General features: G+C 40.5%; 1 protein-coding gene across 2 annotated transcripts in view; it reads right to left on the reverse strand.

Annotated features, from left to right (window-relative positions):
• The window catches only part of zranb3 (zinc finger, RAN-binding domain containing 3), a 148,691-nt gene that overhangs the window by 11,000 nt on the left and 125,060 nt on the right, over positions 1-12,631 (reverse strand). For both annotated transcript variants that reach the window (XM_014010675.1, XM_014010674.1), the window contains 3 exons: positions 10,932-11,069; positions 2,524-2,682; positions 2,248-2,440 (listed from right to left, as the gene is read on the reverse strand). In XM_014010675.1, the coding sequence (XP_013866129.1) occupies positions 2,248-2,440; positions 2,524-2,682; positions 10,932-11,069 (490 nt within the window). The remainder of the gene's footprint in view (positions 1-2,247; positions 2,441-2,523; positions 2,683-10,931; positions 11,070-12,631) is intronic.

Here is a 12,631-nt window from a genome sequence, read left to right on the forward strand (position 1 = left end):
GTGTGTGTGTGTGTGTGTGTGTGTGTAAGTGGTTGGAATGGAGAGTAGAGGGCGTCTTTATTTTTAAACTTACATGAAGACAAATGATTTTTTTTTAGCTCACATGGAAAGACTTCTGTCAGAATCACATTGGCATTTTCTTCACTGAAAAATCAAACAAAGGTTTCACAGACGGTGAAGACAACGGTAAAAATCTCAGAAAAACCTCTAAAGACAAGGATTCTCAAATACAGATGTGGACAAAGCTTGTGCCCTTTTGTAAAAAAAAACAAACAAACAAATAATGGTTACTAATATAAGTTATTTCTAAAGAGTTTTAAGAGGAACCATAAGGTCAAAAAGATCATCAGGGTCAGATCGCACCATCAGTCTGGACTCAATGAATGACTGAGGACTACGCCAAGTTAAAAAAAAACAGACTAGAAATGCATATTGAGAAGACACAAATCTTCAGAATCAGAATCAGAAGATTCAGAATCAGTTTTATTGCCATTGTCAGTGAATACACTGACTAGGAACTTGCAGTTAAGAACACCCATTCTTATTACACACACATAACAAACATTGGGGAGAACGGATGCCCAGGTCTTTCGCAACATTGTCGCGCTACCTTTTGCAGCTTGGAAATACACACAATAGGAAAGATGAGTTAAAAAAAGATGCTCTGATCCTATGTTTACTCATAATCAAACACATGGTACGGGGTGGGATGCAGCGGAGCCGGTGACGTTACTTAATACTCCGTGCTGGAACCAATCAAAGACCCCCAGAGTCCAAAACCAATTTTTATCAACCCAGGCTCAGTTCACCAGATTTCATTTCTCTTTCACCACCACCGCAGCCTTCGGACTGGTCCACCCAAGGACGATATGGGGGAGGGAATGGGGAATCAAGCCTTTGTTCTCATGTCATCCAGGGAAATCTGATAACTGTCGAGCGCCAAGGTCAGCAGCTGCAGAGATCCGAAAGATAAACTTAATTGTTTTGGGACAAGCAGCCTTGAATTTCTTGCTGCTTTAAAGTCTGTAACTGCAACTCTGTAATGGCGAAAAAATGCAGAATGTTTCAAATTTCATCACCTCCTCGCCTCTTTCCGTCTGAAACTTCACCCAGGTGTAATCCTACATCTCATGGGCATGCTGCTGTGCCATGATTCTCGTCAGAATCACATCCAGTTTGCGACTTATTTYCCCCAACATCTGAGTCTGTGCGCTACCAGTACGGGAGATTCCATCCATTGTTCCTGACAGCCTCTCAAGGCCCCGACTGCTGTCAGGATTGCTTTCATTTTCCGATAAGCCAGAGCTCCTCCACAGCTGATAGCAGGAATCCAGTTATCATAAGTCCAAATACTGTATGTACAAATCTTCCAAGTCTTCAATGGAAAGTGGTACCAAATAGATCAGGTTCYAATCCCCCCAAGAACCACTGACCTGACCAGCAGCAACCATTCACTGGGACAGCTGCGCTCCCCTCATTCCAATCTCAATGTGGAAAATATAGTGTCAATTGCGTTCAGAGACCAGTTGACCAAATACACAATTCCTTTTGTTTTCAGATCATAGGTAGAAAAAAGGCTTGAAAAAGCTGTGAAGCAGGAAGGAGGGACAGGTTCAGGAGAGAGAGCAACAGCGTCCGACTCCTCTGAAGGCCAAGCAGAAACAAAAAACAAAAAACTTCTGTGAGAACGTCTGGACAACAGGTCCCAACAAGTGGAACTAATGCCCCTTTTCCACTAGTGCCACTTAGTGTAGTGTAGTAAGCCATTTCCATTAGGCCAGATTCTTGGAACCAGCCCTTTTTTAGTACCTACTTCGTTGTGGTTCCAAGCGGTCCCAGTCGACACCAAAATGCGACGTCAGAACACCGTTAATCACTGATTGTCTAGGGGGTGGTGTCACTGGTTGCGTCTGAGCTGCCTTTACAACAACAACTCGAGGCACCATTTTTTCAATTGTAGCAGCGACATTAGTCGTGTTTCCATCCAACTTTAATTCGAATTTTTAGCACATTTTTAAGATTTCAGAACTTATTTGGCAGTGTTTCCATCTCCCATTTTGAACATTAACACTTTTTTGAAAAACCCAAAAATCACCTCCACCAACCGCCTAAAACACACCCACTGGAACCGGACTGGAACCTCAATGGAAAAGCATCCGAACTGACCCATTCCGACACTGACCGTTCCAACACTAAGTGGCACTAGTGGAAAAGGGTAAGCGCCTGTGGACAGGTGATACAAAATACCTGTTTTAGTGACAACTGAGAGAGCCAAGTGTTCTCCAGCATCTCCTTCCGCTGGGAGGGCGGGGCGTCCCGGACCTTCAGGAACAGTTCGTGAGCGTGGAGGCCGCAGTGCTGACAGACGCCTTGCTCCGCCTCCAGGACGCGAGAGCGCATGTAGGTCTGACTCGAGCGCAGCTGGAACTCCTCTTCGCATCTATAAAAAAAGTCAATTGATAGATTCATAAAACAAAGCTCTCTTCACCCTTATATTCCTCTAAACTGAATCTGCAGAGGTACCCGTGGCTGCAGAAACGAGTGTCCCACGCCCCGCCCATGGTGGGACAGGCCTGTTGGCAGGACAGACATAGAGGGACACCCTGACTGTCCACAGCTTGTAGGTAGCAGGGCTCTGAAGACTGCTGCTTGGCCACTGCCTTACAGGACTGCTGGTCCAGCCTGCAGAGAGGAGACAGAAAATGAAGACCAAAAAAAGCTATTGTTACTAAGAAATACAGTTAGTCGTTAGCAGCTCAGAAGCAGAACAGCAGTGGGTTGATGTTAACACTCTCCTCTGTCCTTTTAGAAATCACATCTGGCCTGAAAGCATTTGTCAAAGGGACTATAGTAAATAAAATGCTATCTTAAATTAAGAAAGTACTGACAATTTTAGCTAAATTCAAGCCAAAGTTCATATTTTTTTTGCATTTTTGCTTTAGGTATATGTAAAAACAACTACTAAACTTAATACAGGAAATGTAAAAATTTGAAAAAGAAACCCCAAGGAGCTGCATTTTGGTAAATGTAAAATCTAGTTTGCATATTGGTCTATGTTTACAGGTCGGTCTATGTTCCGACCCTCACCTATGGTTTTAAGCTAGTTCAGTTCTCCAAGAGAGACTCRGAGTAGAGCTGCTGCTCCTCCACATCCAGAGGAACCAGCTGAGGTGGTTCATCTGGTAAGGATGATCCTTGGACAGCTCCTTAGGGAAGTGTTCTGAACATGTCCAACTGTGAGGAGTTAGGTCCATTTCTATTTGGACGGAGACAACATTTTCCTAATTTTGGTTCTAGACATTACCACAATGAATTTTGAACAAAACCTTTCAGATACAGTTGCGGTTCAGACTCTCAGCTTTAATTCAGTGGGTTCTGTGGTCTCCGAATACCTCAGAAATCATCCGGCTACTTCTGTCCTGTGCCACATCTTCAATAAAGCCATACGTGTCTAAGCCATCACACTGCTCTGCTGTGTTTTACAGAAGATGTGGTGCTTTGGATCATGAGCTGTCCCACGCCTTCAACATACATTTCCATCATTCTGGTAGAGGTTGAGTTTGGTTTCATCTGTCCAAAGAATGTTCTTCCAGCAGGGCGATGGTGTTTTTTTATTTTTTTATTTTATTTTTAGCAAAGTCCAGTCTAGCCTTTTTATTCTTGAGGCTTATGAGTGGCTTGCACCGTGCAGTAAACTCTCTGTATTTACTTTCATACAGTCTTTTCTTTACGATAGATTGTGATATTGATACTTCTACCTCCTGGAGAGTGTCGTTCACTTGGTTGGCTGTTGTGAAGGGGTTTCTCTTCATCTTGGAGATTTTTCTGCCATCATCCACCACTGTTGTMTTCCGTGGGCATTCAGATCTTTTTGCATTAAAGAGTTCACCAGTGCTTTCTTTCTTTCTCAGACTGTAGATTTTGCCACTCCTAATATTGTAGCAATTTCTCTGAAGTTTTTTTTCCTTCTGTTTTTGCAGCTTAAGGACGGCTTGTTTCACTCAAATGGGGCACTCCTTTGACCACAGGTTTTCCTTTAAGAACAGGGTGGCACATGTTAAGGAGCTGAACCCCTAAAGCCTTCATCCAATTTTAATGTGGATACCCTCAAATGAAAGCTGAATGCCTGGACTTTATGTCCATATCCATTATATTGACTATAACTTGAAAACGCTTCAGTGAAAAAGGAAAAATACAAACTTTGTGTCAATGGATGGAAGGATGGATGGATGGATGAGTGGCTGGGTGGATGAATGGACAGACGAAAATCTTTATATGATAGCTCTATCTACAGTACAAGCTAACAAATTAGCATTAAAACATAGAAGTAGATAACCAACATGGGCAATAATTTACTAAAACGCAGTTTTAATTAATTTAAATCAGAAGAAATAGTTGCATCTAACRAAAATAAGAGTAAAAACAAATATTCGTAATGCTGCTAATGCCTCAAAATAATTAAGATGATGATGGAAGGACCTAATCCTAAACTAATGCAGAGTTGTAATCCTTAGCGCAGAACATACAAAAAAGAATTATCCTCCTTTCAGCCTGTGAACTGAATGAAGTGAGGCGAATTTCTGCAGCATCAGTAGAACCGTAAACACCGTTCAGTTTAAAATTTTCATTCCACACAAATAAATCCAAATGTGGAGACAGTCTACGTCTACCTTCAGACTGTTTTTATTCTCGACTCTGATGAATCCCTACAAACACCCCTGGTATGTGCGCATGCTTGTCCTTTTGGCAGAGTACAGCAAATCTGGGTTTTTGCCATGTTTTCACAGCAGGGTGCTCGAGCCACGATGGAGAGGACAGATGGAGCAAATTCTCTTTCCCTGCGGTTTCCAATTCAGAGAGACGGAGAGAGAGGAACAAAGAGCCAGAGAAACCGAGCACTACAGAGGGGGGAAAACGTGATCAWTGAAACGGAGAAGAAAACCTGCTAAAAAAAAAGGAAGCTCATCGCTTAAGTCGAGAAGATACCAAAAACTGGAAGTACCAAGAGACAAATACACTGCCAGAATATTCAGGTAGTTGAAAAAGAGAAAGAAAAAGAAGATTTACTGGTGTGCCCATCTGATAATATTAAAATAAAAATGGTAACCAGAAATAAATTGTTTTCCAGTGACTGTAAATTTCAAAAGATTTTAGCAGAAAAATTAAACCAGAATTGTTTTAGGGCTGTAGATTTGTGTTAAAATTTAAATAAAGACAAACCAATTTCTAAAGAAAATTGGAAGACTAGCAATGCTGCTACTTCCTTCAAAACAACATCATGTGGACTGTCTTACAGCTGGACAGATAGGACAACTGACTGTGGACAGTCTTGGCAACGGACAGACAGGACAACTGTCTAATGGAGGGACAGCTGTGCAGTCTGATATTTCTGTTAAAGGGTTATCAACTCAGAGCTTAGACAAAGTAAATGTCCAAAAACAGACGTCATTACATAATACATCTTATCAAGTCAAGTCAAAGTTTTTTTATGTAGCACATTTACAACAACCTCAATTGACCAAAGTGCTTCACAGCAATCACATCACATTTAGCTAAGGATAAAACAATACATATACACACACACGCACACATGCACATAAAATTATGATAAAACTGAAATTTGTTAAAAAAGATAAAACAATAATAGAATTGGCCATAAGATACCAAAATATAGTAAAACAAAGAAAAACCAAAAACATACTTAGTATAAGTTGCAGCAATTTCCCAAGAACTCAAATCAAATTAAGTACAAATTTTCCTTTTAATTAGTGTTAAAGGCCAGGGAAAACAGATGCGTCTTCAGTCTGGACTTAAACTGACCCAACTGAGAGAGCCTAAACTTATCTCAGGACTCTGTAAAAATTGCAGAGATTGTCTGTGTTGTTAATCCTGTGTGAATCGGCCATGTCAGTAATTTGTAAAGTAAAAACTCCCCCGCAAATTACCTACTATGTTTTGCTAAATCTCTGTGATTTGGCAGGAATGGGCTGAAGCCGATATGTAATTAGGCAATTTTTGTTTTCTGGGCACATTTTTATTTGCTTTTGGTAAGGAATGGAGGCTGGATTGGAGTACATTTCAAACCTTTTGTGTCAGGGCCAGCAAGACTCTGCCGAACCTCAACATGCAGCATCAGGCTGAAGGTGCAAAATCAGATGCAAATGGTGGCTCACATCATGCATTCACCTGTGCGGTAAGAATACTTTTTCTGTTTGTAGCCTGTGACRCTGGCAGTAAGCGCAGCCTGTTAAGGCTCGGTTATAGTCATGCTTTTGGTAGGTTACTTGCGCAGGGCGCGTGTGCATTACTTGCCAGCGGTGTAGGCGTTTATACTTGGTGTTACGTTGTTGTAGTATTCTCCAAAAGGACACGTGGCAGAACACTTTACAACTTATGAAATGTTATAAATAGGAGAGCAAAAGCTTGACAAATAAACAGTTTGAATGGTGAGTGGCGTGTGCAACCTTTGCAGAGTTATTATATCCAGGAGATGTCCATAAATCTCAGCAAAATCTCAGACTTTGGTTATCCCGTGTGGATGCGCCACATAAAAAACAGACGTCAGGGAGTAATTTATTTAATACATGGGGTCCCCAGACAATGCTTATCCTGTGCGAAGAGGGCTTAAGTYTATTTAAATGCTATGAAATTGGCCTCTGTCTATTTAAGAACCTCCTCCAGTTTCTGACACTCCCACTTCAGCACAATGCTTCAGGGGGTAGTGGTGCTCTGTGGGGTGGGAGCTCTGCTTCAGACTGAGTTCCAGGGAGGAGCTTTGTGTAAATAGGCGGGGCTTTGTACTAGCAAGTAGGCGGGGCTTTGTACTAGCAAGTGAGTGTACTAGCAAGTGTTTTGGCAGCTCTACMTGGCTACACAAGGATTTCTCAAACATGCATGAATGAGTCAAAGCAACAATCTGGGTATGTTTTTGATGAGAGAATGACATAACATGACATAAAGCTCAAAAAAGTCCATTTTGCATAATACCCCCTATACCCACTCCATCCCCTTTGACCAAACTGCACATTTTGATCTGATTTTYATCTGTTGTTTTCCAAAACTGCATAGAAAATCTCAAGTTGTGATGGAAACTGGAAGAATAACACCCGCATAGCAATAGACTGTTTATGCATTGGCAGCCTATAATAATAAATATACGTTGAACTAAATTTAAATTCACACACACGCACGCACGCACACACACACACACACACACACACAGAGCACATAAGCGTGTTGGCAGCTCTACACAGCAGCAGTTCTGTGAAAAACTCCTGCTTCAAACCTTAGAAATCCCACAACATGTCTACGGCAAATGGCACGCAGCATGCTAATGTTTACCACCGCAGCTCATCTCTGATGCTTTATACCAAAGGAAATAAATAAAAATTAAACAAAGACAGGAGAGGGGGACGTGACGCCGGGAAGTCCAGCTGTCAGGCGTCGGAGAGCTTGTTCACAGCTGATTCAAAGACAGACTCTGTTTTCATGAATTTTAATTTGTCGCTTCCTGTGGACAGAGACGTAATTTAGAGCTTTTTTATGAGTTATTTTAAAGTAAACAGCTCTAATATTTACTTCCTGCTGTTTTACTACACTACTTGGAACATGAAATACCTCAATCCTTAAATTTGTGACTCTAAACGTTTATTTTCTTGTTTTAATCACACCATGTTGAGAAATATATTTCATGATCTTTTGAAAAACAGTTCAACTGAAGCTGAATAAAGAATAGGTTTGATATTCACATTGTCATACATGGGTTTTACATTTCCCTACACTTTTTCACATAACAACCAGCCTTGGGACCAGGATCTGGCAGGCATCATGGAACTGATGCAAATCTTGCTGGAGCGGGGTGGTTTTAACGCTGCTGCAGGCAGGAGCAGGCTGTCAAAAAGCAGGAACAGAAGAACTTTCTTTTGCCATCAACAAGTTGAGCCTTGAAACTTATAGAGGTGCGAGTAAACACACTACGTTGTGGGTTTTTACACTGCTTCACTGGCAAGAGGCAGAACCTTAGAGCCGTTCTGAAGATAACTGCAATGTATGCAACCCAGGTGTTTCTCAACAATCTAATTAGGTGGTAAAGATCCAAAAACTTGGCTGAGTACACCACGTTCACCCAGCTAACTCTTGGAGGTAGCATGGCTGAGCAACAAACTTTGCTAAACAGACAAGTTTCCAAAGTGAAAAAGAACGAGGAACTAGTTCTGGTTGACCAACCAGTACATTCTGATTTTCTGACACTTTAGTTTTCTAACAGACACTCTGAAATCAGATTTTACCCAGTGTCTCCACTACTCTTATTTTGTTTCTGTTCTGATTTTTGTTTAAACTTATTTCTGCTAGTTTCAGATTCCTTTAGCTTGTTTTACAGATAATTTTAGCTTTTTTCTGCTTTTCAGCTATTTTGTTTTGCTAATTTTGACTTTTGTACTTGTTTTAGCTTTTTTCCACTACTGTAAGCTGCTTCAAGCTGTTTTTCTGCCTTTTTTCAGTGAATTTTCTTTTTTTGTGGATATTTCTGCATCTCTGTGCCAAATTTACAAAACATGTTTTTTTTTCGTCCTGTTTCTGGAAATTTATTTTGTTCCCTGCAAATCTTAGCTGTTTTTCCTCCTATGTTACAGCTAATCTAAGCTTTTTGTTCTCCCTTTTGCTTTTTTCTGCTAATTTGAGCTTTTTTATTTTAGCTTTCTTCTGCAAAATTTAGCTTGTTTGTACTATTTTGAGCTTGGATCAGATTTTTCAGCTAATATAGTGCTTCTTTAACTATCTTTCTTTTCTGCTAGTGTAAGCATTTATGCTACTTTCAACTGATTTTCAGCCTTTTTCCCAGTTCATTTTTTTATTTAGTTTAATTAATTTTCAAATTCCTTATTTTATTTATAAAACATGCTCCTTTGCATTTCTTTTTGTATGCACATTTTAGTGTTACTTCAGCTATGTTACAGCTTTTTGTGCTCCTTTTTTGCTTTTTGAGTAGTTTTACTCTCCTTTCAGTTTCTTTTTGCAAAATTGAGCTTGTTTGCACTCTTTTTAGAATGTTTCTGTTTTTAAATATAGTCCTTCTTAAAGAATCTTTCTGTTTATTTCAGCTTTTTGTGTTTCTTCTAATGTTGTTTTGCTAATTCAAGCATTTTATGCTACTTATATGTGTTCTGCTTGGCTCACAGGTCAAATGTGGCTCGCCATGGCATTTTATGTGGCCTGTGAGGGCATCAAAGATGTATTAATGTCTTAAAATAAGCATATATTGCTTTAAAACCATCACTGATTATAAACTACATCTCCCATAATGAATGCTGATTATTTTACTCATGAAATAACTGCATCCTACTGTGGAGGTACACAAGGTACAAAAGTAACCTGAAGCCAGCATAAGCTGCCATGTAAAACCTTCATTTTGCTGCAGCCCAGTTGTACTGGAAAGTAGGAATTTCCCACTTACATGTCATAAATTTAAACTGGAATGCTCCTCCAGTGAGAATTCCTAGTTGGAAGGTGGGAGAGGTCAGATCTCAAGATGGCAGCTACTCACAACCGCTCAACAGTGAGTAAAACTCTCTTTATTTATTTCACATTTAGTCAGTTGTACATGTAGTACTTTTCAGTGTTTATAGGAGGACGTGTTAAAACACTGTTTCTATGTAAAAAATACCAGGTAGAGCTCAGTTATTGTTTGTTGGCTGAAGAGATGGGATACTGTAAATGGATCTTGGAAAGAATTCGGATCTTGAGGAGCCGTTTGTTTCATAGAGCCGTTCAAAAGAGTCGTTCAATCATGAACGACTTACATCATCATATTTGCTGTTTTACATGATGATGCCATCACGTTATGTGGGTGGAACCGTGTGCTTTGTCAAGCAGAAACTCCCTTTCGTCCTAAGCTGCTATATTTCACCGCTCTGCCTGTTTTCCATGAAAAAGCAAAGCGGGAGCGATTGTCTGTGTTTAAGCAGGAAAAAAACGATTATATGAGGAATAACAAAATAAAACTAACAGCTCTTTACTGCCTGCGACTCGGAACCTATCACTTGTTGTAAGGAGCCATTTAAAAGATCCAGATTGTTTGTGAACATCACATCTCTAGTTAGCGGTGCTCAACCGTCGCAACAAGACAAGAAACGTGATATTTACTATTTAGTCAAAGGTAAACACAAAACGTTGACATTAATTACAACCATAATGCTCATGTGGCCCCCTGTGAAAAAAAGTTTGACACCCCTGTCCTAAACGATCCAGATAAGGTGCAAAACAAATCTTGTCTGGGACATTTTTAAATTTATTTTCATTCTTTCTTTCAGTTATTTGAAAAATCTTTTCCTGTGTAAAGTGATGCTAACCAGCCATTCCAGGTTTCTTTATGCACTTGAAACCCATCAGCCAGTATAAAGCTGTAGGCTGAAGAACAGCACAAATCCCAAACAGCCCTCTTCAGGCACTTTGTGAGCACTCTGCATGCAACAGTGATTGCTGTGTAAGTGTGTGTGTGTGTGTGTGTGTTTGCTTTAAGTTTCCATAGCAATGCTGCCTCCCGGGGTGAGCTGACTGGTGCATCTAAATGGGTGGATTGTATTTTGGTCTATATTTACTGTACTAACACACTCAGCGGGCTTCTGTGCCTCCGCCACAAGGCACAAACAGATCTCCATGGAGACGGGCTGAGAAAGAGGAAAATGAAAATAGTCTGAATCCCAAAGACGACACAAAACACTGTCGCAGACAGACCTTTAAGCATCATAATTAGGACTAYACAATCTTTAAAATGATTGACTGTGGGAGGTTTCTACATAAAAAGAGGAAGATTCCATTTTAGACTTAAAACCTGAGAGGCATTGTGACCTCTCCCACCCTTTCCCCATTTTTTTAATTTTTTAATTTTAATTTTTTTGATTATTGATCCCCCCCCCCCATTTTTGACCAACCTCTCTGCAGCGGACGTTAGCGAGGAGGCCGACCCCCTCTCTGTGAAGAACGCCTGTTTGGCAACCAATCGGACGCTGCCCCCCTCCTCCTGGGCCTTGCTCAGGGAGGCCTGGGCCACCTCATCTCTACTCAGGTACCTGTGAAAAGGAATAGATTACGCTGTGAGGGAGTTCAAGGTTTTGCAGACATTACATAAGCAGAGATCTTGATGATCAAAGTGGATTTGCTCACAGAGCTTTTGGAGGGGGATGAAACCGTAAAGCATCACCGGACAGCAATAGCATCGGGTCCGTCTGACAGTACGTTTGAGGTCGTAGCAGCAATCTTCTGGGGTTTAATCATTTAAATGTAAGATTCACTATCACCCGCAGAGGTGGCACAACTCTACAAATTGCCTCTGTGGCACCAGACTGTGCCTAAACGCTCAAATTCTTCCTCCCATTTCTTATTTCCCATTTTATCTGTGCACTTATGTTCTGTTTGTCTTCCTCCCCACTGAATCCCATTACTATTACTGCTGCTGGAATCTAATTTCCCCAAAGGGATCGTCAATCATCTAATCTAATCCGTCTGCCCTGTCGCCAGTTTTTTTTTCTTCCTTTTTTATGGCCCTTGTAATACAGATGCAAGGCATGAAAGTCGAAATTGCACACCTCTGTTGCAGCCAATCTGGCAGAATTAAAATGACCTCAGGATGTCAGAGTTGACACAAAATACAGGAGGAAAACCAAACTGAGATGTTTGCTCTGGACAGGAGAAAATTGTAGTGGTCTTAGGAGAAAAGTGACCAATCAAAAATATCCAGAACAAACATTAGGGGTCTCCAAAGAGGGAGATGGTACAGCACTCGAATGGTCTCCACAGAGCAATTATCTTCCCACTTTCCTATAAGGTCTGCAGAAACTCTGTGTCGGGCTATTATTTCACAGAGCGAGTACAAACGCTGTGACAAAATACCCTTTTGTTTCACCAGCAACACACTATAACTATTATGTCAAAGCCTCCAGCTGGCGACTGTACAACCACTACCGTTCCAAAGCTATCCGTCTCTGCTGGAAATCAATGAATCATCATTACAGTCTCAACAGTTAAATTCCAGCACAACTTTAAATGTCTCAAAAGTGACTGCTTCGTTAATACAATCTGAAACGTCACCGGAAGTTTTGACGGCGAGTTATAAAATAGGATTAACAGAATCTCACCTGACGTTTTGGGATTCAACAAAATCCAGTTCAACAGTCACGCTAACAAGAAGATCTCTTGAAGTAGGTTTTATGGAAAGGTTCTGTGTAATCCAAATATTACTGACTGTAGACATCTACTTGAACACCCTCAGTCTGGAGGGACAGAGTTAAATCTGTCAAAACTAACAGGCTAATAGCTAGTCTGAATGGACCTGTGACCAAAGTGGACCACTGTCGTCTTTAACCTGTTGTCTTAAAGCAACTCTTATCTCAAAGATTTCATAGAGGATTGAACAAATTCTGTTTTTTAAGCCTTTAATTTCTCTATTACAGTTACAGCGGGTAAAATAAGTATTGAACACGTCACCATTTTTCTCAGTAAATATATTACTAGAGGTGCTGATGACATGAAATTTTCACCAGATGTTGGTAACAACCAAGTGATCCATTCATACAAAGAAATCAAACCATAAATGTCCAGAAATGAAGTTATTTGTAATAATGTGGAATGGCAC

This window comes from Austrofundulus limnaeus, unplaced genomic scaffold (genome assembly GCF_001266775.1).
Source record: "Austrofundulus limnaeus strain Quisiro unplaced genomic scaffold, Austrofundulus_limnaeus-1.0 Scaffold72, whole genome shotgun sequence".
Taxonomy (NCBI): domain Eukaryota; kingdom Metazoa; phylum Chordata; class Actinopteri; order Cyprinodontiformes; family Rivulidae; genus Austrofundulus; species Austrofundulus limnaeus.